The sequence below is a fragment of the Lethenteron reissneri genome, chromosome 55 (assembly GCF_015708825.2).
Source record: "Lethenteron reissneri isolate LAM-NWPU_2019-01 chromosome 55, ASM1570882v1, whole genome shotgun sequence".
NCBI classification, from domain to species: domain Eukaryota; kingdom Metazoa; phylum Chordata; class Hyperoartia; order Petromyzontiformes; family Petromyzontidae; genus Lethenteron; species Lethenteron reissneri.
Window position 1 is genome coordinate 7,751,733 of NC_083833.1, and position 15,926 is coordinate 7,767,658.

General features: G+C 57.3%; 1 protein-coding gene across 2 annotated transcripts in view; it reads right to left on the reverse strand.

Annotated features, from left to right (window-relative positions):
- Window positions 1–612: 612 nt before the first annotated feature.
- Window positions 613–15,926, reverse strand: part of LOC133356733 (nuclear receptor subfamily 2 group C member 2-like) — a 57,626-nt gene continuing 42,312 nt past the window's right edge. Inside the window, exons 15-16 of one of the 2 annotated variants that reach the window (XM_061574388.1) lie at window positions 14,585–14,732; window positions 613–1,546 (exon numbers count right to left, since the gene is read on the reverse strand). In XM_061574388.1, the coding sequence (XP_061430372.1) occupies window positions 1,514–1,546; window positions 14,585–14,732 (181 nt within the window). In that variant the 3' untranslated portion in view covers window positions 613–1,513. Of the gene's footprint in view, window positions 1,547–14,440; window positions 14,733–15,926 lie in introns of those variants that run through there. The other variant, XM_061574389.1, reaches the window with a different exon arrangement.

Sequence of the window (15,926 nt, forward strand, 5' to 3'; positions counted from 1 at the left end):
AAAATAATACAAATAAAACATAATAAAATAATTCTCACGACGTTTCGGCCACAACGCAAGCAGCCGTCCTCAGGTGAAAACCAGGTCTGTCGAGGCGACAGCGTCTGAATGAAACAGCACCATGCTTGGAGCATGTATTAAAGCTGGGTTGGAAGGGGGGAAAAGGGCGCCTTGACAAAATAATTTGTGGGTTTACTCTCCAACACACGGGCGTGCTGTACGAGTGACGAATCGGCACGTGTTGTGACACGTGACAAACCTTACTCATTGGCTGCGTCCGGTGGTGTCGGGGTTTAACGAGACAACATTTATATTCACGCAATCTAACCCCAACAAAAACAACAAAAAACATTTATTATGGATTAGAGAGAGGCAATTGGAAAGTCCCACTTGAAAAGGAGATTAGGAGAGCGAATTGAGGTTCCAGATGAAGGAGGCCCTCCGAGTTGACGGGTAGAGATGGGACTTGAGAGTTGACGGATACTGGGAAGGGGGGGCATTGGAGAGTTGAGACGCTCAGGTTAAAGACATGGACCGAGGGTCAAAGCTGTAATTGAGGGGGGGGGGGGATTGAGAACTGAGAGCCGAGATGAACAGCTCAGATCTGACTGCTGAGATGACGGCTGACAGCTCAGATCTGACAGATGAGTTTCGAGAGATGAAATCCGAGACCTGAGATCCGATAATTGATAGATCTGAGAAGCTGAGATCCGATAATTGATAGATCTGAGTAGCTGAGATCCGATAATTGATAGATTTGAGGAGCTAAGATGCGATAATTGATAGATCTGAGGAGCTGAGATCCGATAATTGATAGATATGAGAAGCTGAGATGCGACAACTAATATCCGAGAGCTGAGATCTGACAGTTGAGATCTGACATCTGAGATCTGACAACTGAGTCCTCAGAGCCAGAGATGTGACAGCTGATATCTGAGAGTTGAGATCCGAGATCTGACAGCTGATTTCCAACAGCTGAGATCCGAGATCTGAAATCTGACAGCTGATATTTGAGAACCAGATGTGCGATCAACAGGCCGCGGGCTAAGCGGAGGTGGGTGGGGGGGGGGGGAGACCAGTGGTATTCGCGATGTTGCGACGTGGCGGGCGTGTGTGAGAGCGAGCGAGACCTCTCGCGGGAAAGCCGAGAGATGTCGTGACACCCGTCTGGCTCATCCATCCTGCCCTCCTCCTCCCCCTCCTCCTCCTCCTCGCCGCCTCTCGGGAGACGACGACGCCACCGCAAATGTCAGGAAAGCGGCGGGGCGCACTAAGGGGGAAGGGAACGGGAAGGGCGATGCTCGACCACGACATTTCGCTCCCTCCCGCGAGGAGGGCTACGGCCAGGAACCCGCCCGAACGCGGCAAGGCTCCTTTTGGACTGACTCGGCGGGGGACGATTCCTCCTGGGTGACCACGCGCGTGCACGCGGGACTCCCGCGACGCGCCGCGTCTTCCGGTGGACGAGGAATGTTGTTTCGGAGGTGGAGTTCCTGAAACCCGCAGCACACGTTCACACCCGTGCCGGGCTTTCTCTGCAGAAGGTCTGGGGGAGTGGGGGAGTGGGACGACGTGTCACAACAACAACAACACCCCTGGCCGATCGTCCTGGAACTTCCCAGAAAGTTCCTCTAAGGTCGCACTCGTTGCGCACGCAACAGACACGCAAAGTGGCTCGCCACACCTGAGCAGCGCGCAACCTTCGATTCCATCTCGTCAAGGGGCGAGAAACCATCGGGCCACGCCAACTCCGCTCGTCATCCTCGCAGCAGCAGTAACAGCAGCAGCAGCAGTGATAGCAGCAGCAGTGGCAGCAGCAGCAGTGACAGCAGCAGCAGTGACAGCAGCAGCAGCGGCGGTGGCTTTCGGCAGCTCGCCGTCGCAACACAGACGGTGGCGGTCACCGCGCCACGCGGCGCTTTCAGATGCGCTGCTTCTGCGGCCGTCTGGAACGCTCCTTCTTCGGATATTAGGAAGCCACTTGGAGCTGTGCAACTTTGAAATCATCATCTAGATCGACAAACTAATTTCTTTAGAACTTCTCTTTAGTGTTGCTGTCCTTCCCCCGACCAACCGCACCTCCCATGATCACGGTTGGCTACGTACGGTGCGAAAGAAGTTCAACGTACACCGTTGGCTACGCCGCGCGAGGCTGGAAGACGGCGGTCGTGGGCAATGCAGTAGCAACCCCCCAACACACCACCACCTAAATGATTCATTTGTTCATTCATTCAATCAATCATTCCATCATTAATTCAAGTGTCCTTTTCAATAAAAAATTCCATTGTAGAGAGAGACGGCGCTCAGTTATTGATGCGTCCACACCGCTCCCTGCCTGCCTGCGTGCGCCGTGTGGGTGAGTGGATGGGTGAGTGGGTGGGTGGGTGAGTGGGTGGGTGGGTGAGTGGGTGGGTGGGTGAGTGGGTGGGTGGGTGGTGGGTGGTGGGGTGGGTGGGTGGTGGGTGAGTGGGGGTGAGTGGGTGGGTGGGTGAGTGCGTGAGTGGATGAGTGAGTGGGTGGGTGGCTGAATGGGTGAGTGGTTTGGTGAGTGCGTGAGCAGGTGTTTTGAGTGAATGGGTGGCTGAATGGGTGAATGGTTTGGTAAGTGCGTGAGTGGATGAGTGAGTGGGTGGGTGGCTGAATGGGTGAGTGGTTTGGTAAATGCGTGAGTGGATGAGTGGGTGGGTGTCTGAATTGGTGAGTGGTTTGGTGAGTGGATGAGCGGGTGGGTGGCTGAATTGGTGAGTGGTTTGGTGAGTGCGTGAGTGGATGAGTGAGTGGGTGGGTGGCTGAATGGGTGAGTAGTTTGGTGAGTGCGTGAGTGGATGAGTGGGTGGGTGGGTGGCTGAATGGGCGAGTGGTTTGGTAAATGCGTGAGTGGATGAGTGAGTGGGTGGGTGTCTGAATTGGCGAGTGGTTTGGTGAGTGAGTGGATGAGCGAGTGGGTGGCTGAATTGGTGAGTGGATTGGTGAGTGCGTGAGTGGATGAGTGAATGGGTGAATGTGGTGCGCGACGAGTCTATGGGTCTCTGTGGTGTGTCCATGGGTTCGCTCATACAGGACCCCACGTGCCACACGAGGTTCGTTGGGGGCTCTCAAAAATAGGATGTAGATATTTTACATTTTTTGTTCGTTTAAGCGAGGGCTGTCGTCGTGGTTGTTAATGGGGCAGTAACATCGCGGACCTGACTTACAATCCAAAGGTTCGCCGGTTCGATTTCATCTCCCCTGGACAGCTGCTGAAACAACGGGGTGGCGAGTTTCTCAAATCCATCAGGGTCCACCCGTCCGTCCGTCCGTGCGCCCAGCAGCACGGATGCGCGACACCGCAGTTCAGTCGCTTGATCGGCTGGTCGCGTGTGGTGGAGTGAAGTGTGGGTACTGACGCGTCCTCAAAGTCACCTGGTCAGTGGGTAAGGACAGGCCGGCTCGCCCACTCGCTCGCCCACTCGCTCGCTCTCGCCTGTCGGCTAACCCAGTGCCGGATGAAGCGAGTGCGGGGACTGTAGCATGTTATAAAAGGGGCCCTAAATAAAAAAAAAACACACGTAAATATTAAAACAAATGTTTTACTTGCATGGTAAAGTAATTGTATTTTTTGATTTGCTGTACAGCCAGATAATACGACAAATCGCTAACCTTAAACACCCGGTCGTTCGTAAAAGTTGAAGGCGGTATAGTACTATAGGTAATAGAGCTAGTGCATAATCACTGAACTGGAATCGATAGCTTGAAAGCATTTAGCGCGGGGCCATTGAAAGTGCGGGGCCAGTAGCTACTTCAGATGTAGCTACTACACGTGTAGTAGCTACTACACGTGTAGTGCTGGCCACCCACCCACTCGTGTGCGTGTAGTAGCTACTAGACGTGTAGTACTACACGTGTAGTAGCTACTTGTGCTACTGGGATACTCCGGCACTGGGCTAACTCACTGGTTTGCTCGCCCACTCTCTCTTCACACACATACACAAAAACCCCCCGTGTAGCCTGTAACAGACTGTTGGGGCAAGTGCTGTTAGCGAGCACCTATGAAGGTCAGAACGGCACACGAGGGGGTGAGTTTCCAGCACCCACGCCCGGCCGCCTTTGTCTCCCCAGTGGCGATGTTGACACACTCCACCAGGTACTCATTTGAGGCTGAGTCGACCTAGGGGAGGCCCAGGACCTGGTTCAGATAATTAACACCGGTGTTGACCGTGAGCAGGGATCGAACTGGTCGTAGCGCAGCACTCTCACCGCTAGACTACCGCTCACTCACCCACAACATTCTCACTCCCCAACTCACTCACACACTCACCTGTCCATCCACTGCACACACACTCGGCTCGCTCAGCCACCTGCTCACCTGTTCCCGTGCTCGCTACCGCTGCTTCGCGTGGGCTGCCTGCAGTGACCCAACGCTGTGGAGGCAGCGGTGGCAGCAGCGGCGGCAGCAGCGAGGTGTCGGTGGATCACCGCGCGAGCACACACACAGACAGACGTTGTTGTGAAAACTCCCTTCCCCGTGGAGGTCGAGGGGGTGCCGTGCACCCAGTGCCGGATTATCCTTAGTGGCAAAAGTAGCTACATGTTTAGTAGCTACTACACGTGTACTGTAGCAGCTACACATGTAGTAGCTACTGCACGTGGAGTAGCTACACGTGCAGTAGCTACACGTGCAGTAGCTGCACCACGTGTAGTAGCTGCAACACATGTAGTAGCTGCAACACGTGCAGTAGATGCACGTGTAGTAGCTGCACGTGTAGTAGCTGCACGTGTAGTAGCTGCACGTGTAGTAGCTGCACGTGTAGTAGCTGCACGTGTAGTAGCTGCTACACGTGTAGTAGCTACTACACGTGTAGTAGCTACTACACGTGTAGTAGCTACTACACGTGTAGTAGCTACTACACGTGTAGTAGCTACTACACGTGTATTAGCTGCACGTGTAGTAGCTACGGGCCCGTACTTCCAAGGTCCCCGCGCTAAATGCTTTCAAGCTATCAACTCCGGTTCAGTGATTCTGCACTTGCTCTATTACTATAGTACTACACCGCCTTCAACTTTTATGAACGACTGGGTGTTTAAGGGGAGCGATTTGTCGTATTATCCGGCTGTATAGCAAATGAAAAAATTCCAATTACTTTTCAATGCAAGTAAAAATGTGTTTTTCATGTTCAAGTGTATTTTTTTAAATTTAGGGCCCATTTATAACATATGCTACAGCTTAATCCGGCACTGGCTCGCTAGGGGTTCAGCAAAAGTGTGGACTTCAATCTGGACGCGGCGACAATTGCTGCCCGGCTCGCACACGCGTGGGTTTTTCTCGGGACATTCCGGGACCCCCCCCCCCCCCCGCACGTACAAACATTCGCTGAGTTGAACACGCAGACTTTCGCGGCAGGTATTCTCCGACTTTCCAACACAAAACCGGTTAGTGCTGAACTCGTAACGAATTGCCACGTTCTGTTGATGCGACAAACCTCACTGATTGGCCGTGTCTGGTGGTGGCGGGTTTAACGACGACATTCATATTTACACGATTTTACACATACAAAAAGCCTATTGTGGAAAACATGTATTCATTGGCTGAAAGAACATAATACTATATGTAGAGGAGCACAGAGCTTGGGCACAACTTCAGCGCTGGCTCGCTGCCTGGCTGCCTTACCACGTGACTGTAGATCTCCAGTGACCGTGACCTGCATATCGTGTACGGACGCGATATGAAGCGACCTAAACATTATCATCAACCGGTCAAATACCATTCAGCCACTCACGCACACACTCACTCTCCAATCCACTCGCTCGCTCACCAACTCACTCGTTCATCAACTCACTCACACCTGCTCACTCGCCCACTCACTCAACACGGACTTTCATGGACGCGTCGTCGAGCGAGATTGGCGCTGTGCACCCACGTCCCTCAAATTGATCGGGAAGCCGGGAGGGTGAGCGAATGAGAACCCTAAAGGGTGCACACACAACGAGACAAAGATCCCCCGTGAAGCCTTCAACAGACTGTTTGGGCAATCGCTGTTATAGCGAGTCGCGCTTATGAAGGCGAGCACTGCACACGAGGGGGTGGGTGGCCTGCAACACGCCTGGACGCCTTGGTCTACCCAGTGTCGATGTTTACACACCGCACCAGGTACTCATTTGAGGCTGAGTCGACCTATGGGAGGCCGGTGTTGGCCGTGAGCGGGAATCGAACTCGGGCCGCCGGGTTCCTAGCGCAGCGCGCTGACCGCTACACTACCGCTCCCCATAGGGCATACACACACACAAGACAAAGATCCCCCCGATAGCCTTTAACAGACTGTTGGGGCAAGTGCTGTTAGCGAGTAGCGCCTATGAAGGCCGTGGCACGGCACACGAGGGGGTGGGTGGCCAGCGTCTCTCGCATCCACACACATCCGAGACACACTTGGCTGTTGAGCAGTCGTTTATTATTTAATACGGTATATCAAATGTAGCTGCCAAGCTATGTACAGCGGACAGTCATAACTGCCTTATTCAAAGAATAGGTCATGCTAGCATTTCATGCTAGGGTGCTTGTAAATATAATAAGTAATAATAACATTAACAATAATGATAAAATAATGCTCGAAAAGGTATAGCTGAAGACAGCCGTAAACGCAGCAACACAAAGTACTGCCACACAAACTCCGCGCAAGCATTTTAAGGCATCGAAGCAGAAAAGGTGACGGGGGTCGGGAGGTTTGGGGGAGGGTCGGGGTGGGACAGGTCTGGAGGGTGGACGATCGGACCTCACTTGCCACTTCATCGGACGCACAAGGACATCACCACCCCGATCGCCCTGCGCGTGCTCGCCGACCGATCACCGTGGGGCCACAGAGTCCGCGCCCGTGTAGTGTTGAAACCGGCTGTCGCGTGCGCCGACTCGCTGCTCCGACGGAAGGATCGGGGATCGCGGACAGACCGCACCGGGGGAAGCATCGTGCCCGGGAAGGGGTCGAGCTGACGGAACGAGAGGAAGGAACGGCGTGCGACGGCGCCGCATCCGCGGAGACGGAGCGACGAGATGAGCGCACGCGCGGGAGGGACCGCGAGAGAGAGAGAGAGACGGATCCGCTGCGTGGCAGGACCGCGGGTGGGCGAGGGGCCTTCGATGCGGCGCTGCGGAGAGACGGCAACCGATGACAATGACGTGACATCGAGCCCGGGAAAACATCGAGTTTCCCACCGGGCGACGGCGAGGAATGGAGCCGAGAAATATCCTCGGCGCTTGCGGCGTCGTCGCACCCCAGCGACCACCAAACCCCTTTGCGGGCCCCCCGCCGTGAAAATGTTTACATCGTCTCGGTGGGGGGGACGCGGGGGGGGGGGGGCTAGGATTGCCACGGCACGACCAACAAAAACCTCTCGTGAAGGGGGTGGAAGCAGAAAACAAACTTGGGGAGTGAGGAGCCAACGACCTCCACACAACCCCCACCACCCCGAGGTTCGCCCAGGACGCACACCGACTCGGGGGGGGGGGGGGGGGGGGGGGGGGGTGACACGGTCGTCGCAGGATTCGACACCCGGCTTCTAGAGCAGGGCAGCAGCAGCAGCAGGAGGAGAAGGAACCACGGCACAACGGGGGACCCACCGACACGGCCCCAAGATGTCACTTTCGCACGCGGTGCCTGCCACTTCTCCGCGGGCGGTGAACGACATTCGTCTGTCACCGCAGAGACCTCCTCAGCCGCACTGATCGAGCGCTAGAGGGGGTGGGGGGGGGGAGGTCAACGTCTTTCACCACCTGGCTACGACGCCGTGGTTTTTTTAATAATTGGAGAGCCACGCGCTCGGTCGCTTTCCGCACTGCAAGTGTCGCCCTCCTTGCGCTTGGTCGACGCGCGGGATATTTTTGCGCGTTTCTATAAACGAGCGATAACGCGAACGCACGGCTGCGAGGAGTGCTCACGTGAGGTTGCTCGCCAAAGGTGTGTGAAGTCCTATTTGGCCCTCGGTAAGGAAAATTGAAAACTAAAGTTGTTTTTTTATGAACTAGACTATTTTGTATTTGACCAGGTAAGGCGCCACCAAGCGATGTAGCGGTTTTTCAGAAGCGACCCCTGGCCATCACAAATGATGACAGCTCAACGAAGCGGCTTATCGCGTGAGTCTAAATCTTGAGGGAAAGAAACCAGGGAAAAATCCACGCGACCACAGAGAGAGAGAGAGAGACACGCAAACTCCAAATATACAGCAGCAGGCGTCAGGGTCGGGATCGAACTCACGACCTCCACAGCAAAGCGTCACCCCCACTGTGGGTCGGCGACGTGGGGCGGGGGAGTGGCGTGCGCACGCGCGTCGCACGCACGCACAGGCGCGTCGCACACACGTACACACGTGTGTGTGTGCGAAGCGCGTGTACGCACGCGTGCGCCAGGGGTCGAACGATGCATCGGATTAACGTGGATTCTTAGGGGGCTCGCGACACGCACGCTGAATCGCGCGCGTGTAAGACTCAATAATGGGGGGTTTTTTGTTCCGTTTCTCGAGTTGTACAGGGTCATCGGATCGGCTTCAGCCCCCCCACCGCCCGCAGCCATTGGAGGCGCTACGGGTTGACGACGAAGTTTGAATCGACTCGTGGACGCCTACACACACCGTGACAAATAAGCGAAAAGCGACGTTAACACAAAAATAAAACCCCAAACCAATCGGTTATCGAATCCAAGGGGTGAGAACGAATCGTATCGTATTGAATCCCAAATTGCGACCTTTTGTTTGACGACAACGCAAGGAACAATGTGCCAAAATTAAAAACCGTAACAACGAATTGTTAAAAGTTTAACCGCGCAGCATGAAGCGTGGTGAGGGGGCATCACGCGACATATTCGGTGACCCGGCAAAATGAGCCTCATCTCAGCGTCGTGTTGGTCGCCTTGAAAGATGATCGCGTAACATACAATTGCAATGAATGACAGTCAGAATTTTTCGATTTAAAGCTTTCGTGACTGCACGGATTCATATTCTTGCATCTTTCGGTAAAGTCACGTAGAAGGCAAATAATAAAATAATAATACACTATTATTTTATTATTTCCCTTCTAAGTGACAGTCATAATTTGAAGACCATTATCAATCCACCGCTGGATGAAGGACTCTCCACGGGAAAATTGGGCGTTGTTTTCGAACCAAACTTCGCCACAATGGTCAGTTCGGGTTGGCCAACGGGCGGTGCGCCCAGGATGGGTTCCGTTCTCGTTCAGGATCGAACCGTGGGTGCCGGGAATTGAAGCGCGGAGTGCCGGATTCGCCGACCAGCGCACGTTATAGCCGCACAATTCACAGCGCAGCGTGCGCTAACCGCCGTTCCACCGCTCCGCCCCCTGTACGTACACGAACCCAAACAAAAACCCCCATCAGCGCTTCCGCGCACAACCTGACTGCATGCATCGTGAGCTCAAGCGTCCACATTAATCGTCAAACAGAAGCATCATTCCACTCGCCACCACCCCACCGGGGTGTACGGAACCACAGCTGCTGGCACGGCACCGATCGTCGCCTCTCCACACCCCCCACCCCCTTTCCGTTAACCGCCAAGTATTTAACAGAAAGTGCGACTTCAGGAGGAAATTTCCAACGTGACCGCAGGGCGACCCGGCGGGACGCGATTGAGCACGCGGCGGGCAACGTGACACTTTTCAAGAACGCAAAACCGCGAGCAGGTTGGGGTCCGGCGTAGACTCGCCATCGTCGCCATCTCAACCGCCCCCCGCCCACTGCGCGTTTGCGGGTTGTTCCGCGTGTCGCTCGGCGCGGCGTTTCGCTCCACGTGGCGGAGGAGAGTGTTTTCTGTTGATTTTTTAACGCTGCAATTCAAGCTCGCCACCCCTCCCCCCCCGCCCCCGCCTCGGACACGTCGCGCGCCTGGCGACGGCGTCGGCGTGCTCGGGGCCCCCTGAATTGGGACTGCGTTGGGAGAGAGCGAGAGAGCTACGCGGCGGCACAAGCGGCACAACCCGACGCGCGGTCGGTTCAAGCGTGGCTGCATCTTTGTTGTCTGCGCGAGTGCGGTGCGCGTGCGTTCGTCCGCGCGTCCGTCTGCATCAAACGCGGAGCGACCCTCCGCTCTGCGCTCCTCCTCCTCATCGCTCGCTCGCTCGCCTCTTTAAGTGACGGCGAACCTCCCAAGGTGCTCAAATGCCAGTGCGACCAAAAGAAAGTACGAAGAAAATAAAACACCGTTTGGATTTTGAAATTCCATCGATTTGAAAACATCGCCGCCGTTAGCGAAGAAACGTTTAATTAGGACTGAACTTAGTTTTCTTAAAACTAAAAAACGACACGAAGCATCCGCGAGGCCGTAATTATCGTCGTTGTTGCTCGCCCCTCATCGCTCGGGGGGGGGAGGGGGGGGGCGACCGATGGAACCGTTGGCTCTGCGACCCGAGGTTGCCAGAGGGGTCAAAGCGCGTCCCAAAAGCACTCATCGTGAGACGTACAAAAGATTTTTCTTCCATCGGCCACTCGGCCCTCGTTTTCGTAGGATCTAAGGCATCACATGATCCAGGCAAACGCAGCAAGTGACTAAAAACAACAGAGCTTATCGAGGGCAATTTGAAAACTCCTGATGACGACGACGACGACGGCGTTCCCGGGTTGTTACTGCGTCTCCTTCAGCGAACCAAAATAACTCGAACCCACGACGCGTTCAAAAACACAGTTCCTGAACGAGCTCCCAGCCGCGTGCGCCGAAACGTCAAGACATCGTGAACAAAAGAACGGCAGGCGGCACGACCGGAAGAATGCATCGGACAGCTCTGCAGCCGAATCGCAAGAAAAAAAACCTACACAGTCGTAATAATAATGTTATTATTATCGATGACTACGATACGATGTAAAAAAACAACAACAACAACAACGCAACGCTCTGTGGAGTAAACACAGAAGCCACGCCACACGTGCCAACTCTTCCCGAAAGCGCGCCCCACACCCTGGCTGACACACGCAAGCAGCGACGCTCGGCTGCATACAGCAGCAGCAGCGGGACACAGCCGGTGTTCCGTAACGCACCGTCGGGACCCCCACGACTCATCTCACCGTTCCGTAACCTCCCCGAACTGCCGCGCTCAATGGAATGTAACCATCGCCAACGAAACCCCCGCAGCGCCTTTCTTCGCTCTGCACGCTCTCGCCAGCGGTGGCAACCGCCGTGTGGAAATTACGAGGGGGGGGGTTTCAAAAAATATATGTATAAAATAAAAATGCAACGAAATATGCCCCACGAAGAAAAAAATCTGACTCCTCTCCCCCCCACCTTTGACCGCAAAGCGCCGGTGGCGCGGGGAGTGCAAAGTTTAACTTCGCAGTCCCTCGCTCGCATCTCACGCGTCTCGAGAAACACGTGTGTCTTTGAGCGGCGAGTAAAAGGTGAAAGTAGCAATAATAATAATGACGGCGGCGACGACGACGACGACAACGATGACAATTAGAATGCGCACGCGGGAGAAGGGCCTCCCCCCGACAGCGATGTGCATTTGTGTTGTGCTATAGGAAAAAAAAGGTGCAATTCAAACATGCGATTCATATATATCATTTTTTTTTCCTTTTTTTCGTAGTAAAAAATAATAATTACAAACGACGGGGACGGGGACGCCGCGGGCGAGCGTTGGGGCTGGGCGCGCAGACCGGCTCTGCCGGGGGGGGAAGGAAGGGGGGGCCTGGGAAAGGCGGTTTTGGCAAAAACAAAAAAAACGGACGCAGGGATCGGTCCAACCCCAGGAGGGTCAACGTTGAAACCCCCGCAAGCTCACGACCAGGACAACAACGCCACCACGATGGCGCCACCTGCGTCAGAGCACCCGGAAGCCAACCTCAAAACGAGCGGGGAGAGGGGGGTGGCCGGGGTGAGGGGGGGCACTCAGCTGCGCCGGTAAAACCCACCAAGAAGACCCCAAGCGGTGTAAATTCCACAATCCCATGGCAGGGGACAATCTGCCCGACGGGCGGAATCCTTACAGGAAAAGCAATACTTTACTTTGTCCACCCTGGAAGCAACAACGGGCCGGGTCGACCCTCCAACAAGATTGGAACCCGGGGGGGGAGGGGAGTTCCCGAAACGGTGGTGGAAAAGCCGAGCGCCAGCGGAAAACAGCGAGCGTGGCTGGCCGTGCCGCCCCCCTTCCCTTCCCAGCGTCTCTCTCACCCCTCGTTAGTGGCAGAGTCGGCGCGCGCGCGCGCAGTCGCCGCTTCCCCGCGCATCCCCTGTAAAAGACTAAAAGCGAAAAATAAGTGCAATGCTAACGTTGACCCCGTGACCCCCCTGGGGAGGGAGGGAGGAGGGCGAGTGCAGGAGGATGAGTGCCGCGCATTAAAGGGCCGACGATTTGTTTTTTTATTTTCTCTTCTCTCCATGATTTCCCCTCCCTTTTGAAACCTTTTCGTGTGTTTCCCGCAGCGACGCCGTTGTTCAAAACGACCGCGGCGCGTGCCTCTGTTTGTCCCGTCATCGCTCCGCCTTCAGGAAGCCGGCATCTTCCTTCGCAACGTTGCCGCACGGTTTCATCTTTACGTTCCGTTCTTCTCTCTCGTTGGCTCGCTATCTCTCTCTCTCTCCCCCGTGATTTTTTTTAGTTTTTTTGTTTGTTTAATATATATATTTTTTTGTATACGTAGTCTACAGCGATTTAGGCTCTTCGGATTATAAAACAGTAACGTTCTTCCAAAGTGCAAAAAAAAGTCAGGACAGGCCGAGGAAAAGTGGGTAAGGTTCAGGGGGGGTATGAGTGGGTGCGTTGCGTGAAATGCTGCTTAGAGAGGGTGCAAGCGTACGTTTCTTAATTTAAAAACTATACATCGTGCGTGGAGGGTGCACGGCCGTGCGTGTGCGTGTGGGTGCACAGTTTTTCAGAAGCAACGCACAATCGCGCCGCGTCGTTTCAGCAAAGAAAAAAAATAACAACCTCCTGATGCCGTTTTACAGCGGAAGCAATGGAGAAGAAAAGTCTCCGCGCGTTCCCACGGCTTCTCGCGCCGTGCCCGTCGTAGGCTTGCGGGTGGAGAGGAAATCGTGGCGGCGGTGGCAACGACAACCAAAAAAGCGTTCCGAACAGGAGCTGGGCACGACTACCGACTGAATCAAACTCCTCGACCACCTTTCCCCCGCGCGCGAACTTCCGGCTGTAAAAATCCTTTGGACGAGTCTAGCAAAACAAAAATGAAATTCGTTCCGAGAGGAGTATGTTCGTAGGAGCAGGCTTTGTTTTCGTTTGCTTGTTTTGTTTTCATTATCACGGTAACTTTTGCGTTGTCTTTTTTTTTTCTCCCCCCCCCCCCCCCCCCGTTCTGTTTCTGCTTGTTTAACGTTCGTCATCTCCGGGGGAAGGAGGAGGAGGAGGGTAAACGCAGCTCGCCGCGTCTTTCTTAGCTGCGGGCTGCGGGGAAAATCAAGCGTAAGGCCGCCGCCGCCGCCTTGCGACGTTGTTCACAATCCCATTGCCCGACGGTTGTCGGCGGCGGCGGCGGCGGGGAAAGGGCGGCGGTGGGGGGAGGGGGTGAGGTGCCTGGAGTGTTGCGGAGAGGCCAGAAGAAGCGGCGCACGAACACGCACGCTCACACGGTATTAAAAATGGGGGCGGAAATGCGCTCTCTTTTGGTGGAGAGCGTCCGAAGTGCTACGCCGATGCAGGAGGAGACGCAAGAGTCACAAGTTGTCGGATTCGGTGGAGGAGGAGGAAGAATCAGGCGGGCGGGGGCGGGCGGGCAGCGCAGCGGGCGGGCGGGCAGGCGGGCGGCTGGCGTGCGGCGGCGGCGGGCGTGCAGGAGGGCGGGCGGCGGCGGGCGGCAGGCGGCGGGGGGCGGCGGGCGGGCGGCGGGCGGCGGGCAGGCGGGCGGGCGGGCAGGCGGGCGGGCGGGCTGGCGGGCGGGCGGGCGGGCGGGCAGGCGGGCGGCGGGCGGGCGTGCGGGCGGCGGGCTCTGCGGCGGGCGGGCGGCGGGCGGCGGGCGGGCGGGCGGGCGGCGGGCGGGCGGGCAGGCGGGCGGGCGGGCGGCGGGCGGCGGGCAGGCGGGCGGGCAGGCGGGCGGCGGGCGGGCGGGCAGGCGGGCGGGCGGGCAGGCGGGCGGCGGGCGGGCGGGCGGGCAGGCGGGCGGGCGGGCGGCGGCGGGCAGCGGGCGGGCGGGCGGGCGGGGCGGCAGGCGGGCGGCGGCGGGCGGGCGGGCGGGCGGGGCGGGCGGCAGGCGGGCGGGGCGGGCGGCGGCGGCGGGCGGGCGGGCGGGCGGCGGGCGGCGGGCAGGCGGGCGGGCGGGCGGGGCGGCAGGCGGGCGGGCGGCAGGCGGGCAGGCGGGCGGGCGGCAGGCGGGCAGGCGGCGGGCGGGCAGGCGGGCGGGCGGGCAGCGGGCGGCAGCGGGCGGCGGGCGGCGGGCGGGCGGGCGGCGGCGGGCAGGCGGGCGGGCGGGCAGGCGGGCGGGCGGCAGGCGGGCGGGCGGGCGGGCGGGCAGGCGGGCGGGCGGGCGGCGGGCGGGCAGGCGGGCGGGCGGGCGGGCGGGCGGGCGGCGGTCATTCGTCGTTTCCTTTCTCTCCGTTTTTCCATTGCTCCACGTGCACTCGAGGTCCGGGTCCGGAGGTGCCGCTGGGAGGGGGTCGGAGGTCACACCTTGTAGTCGTCGGAGTCCATGCGCAGGATGTAGGGGACGATGCTGTCGATCTGCACGGTGCCGATGAGGCCCACGAAGAAGAGCTCCTCCGTCACGGCGGAGCTCATGAGACGCAGCGCGGGGAGGCGTAGCAGCAGCCGAAGCAGCCTGGGTATGCACACGCACACGCGTACGCATGTACACGAGCGCACGCGCCCACAAATATCCCCAGTACATCAACAACACAACAACCGCCGCTCGCCACAGAAGTGGCGGTGACGTCATCACGGCGCCAGTGCAAGGCTACGTGCGCACTTTAAGGCCACGTGAAGTGTCGAGCGCCCGCTGGCAGGAGGTTACGCATTTTAGCCGCCCGGCGACCCGCTCGTTGTTGTGAGCGTCGCTCCTCTGCCCTCCGTTGGTTCTGGAGGGAGACTGCCTCAAACTGCGTAGCAGCGTCCTTCACGAGCCTCCTCCACAGAGGCCGATCTTGAAACCGCTGGTATTAGTCATTGGCAAGTCCACTCAGCTCCATATCATCTCATACCACATCGCTCCATCTCTTCTCCATCCCGTGCAGCACACACGCATGCACGCACGCACACAAACACGCTCACGTATGCACATGTACGTGTCCGCGGGCCGGAGGGTTGGGACTACCCCCCGAGAGACCCGATTAGATTCTCCGTCTCATCACGACATCACGCCGACAGCACTGTCGTGGTTACAATTTGGGGAAAAAGGACAAAAATACCATGAGTTGTGATGCCGGCACTGTGAATCGTGCGGCAGTGTTAAACACGTTCCGCCACACATTCAAACGTCGATTGTAATTTATTTGTGTGATGTCGCACCCGTCTCCTGACAAATTAGGTTTATTTTGTCTTGCGAATGAGAGCGCCGGAAGGAGGGAGAGAGGCTGGGAGAGGTCGGGAGAGGCTGGGGAGAGGCAAGGGAGAGTTCTGGGGCGTTTGGGAGCAGTCTGGTGAGGGAGAGACTGAGAGAGATGCAGGGAGAGGCTGGGGAGAGGCAAGGGAGAGTTATGGGGTGTTTGGGAGAGGTCGGGTGAGGGAGAGACTGAGAGAGACGCAGGGAGAGGCTGGGGAGAGGCAAGGGAGAGTTCTGGGGCGTTTGGGAGCAGTCTGGTGAGGGAGAGACTGAGAGAGACGCAGGGAGAGGCTGGGAGAGGCTGGGGAGAGGCAAGGGAGAGTTCTGGGGCGTTTGGGAGAGGTGTGGTGAGAGAGAGACTGAGAGAGAGAGACGCAGGGAGAGGCTGGGAGAGGCTGGGGAGAGTTTTGGGGCGTTTGGGAGAGGTGTGGTGAGAGAGAGACTGAGAGAGAGACGCAGGGAGAGGGTGGGATA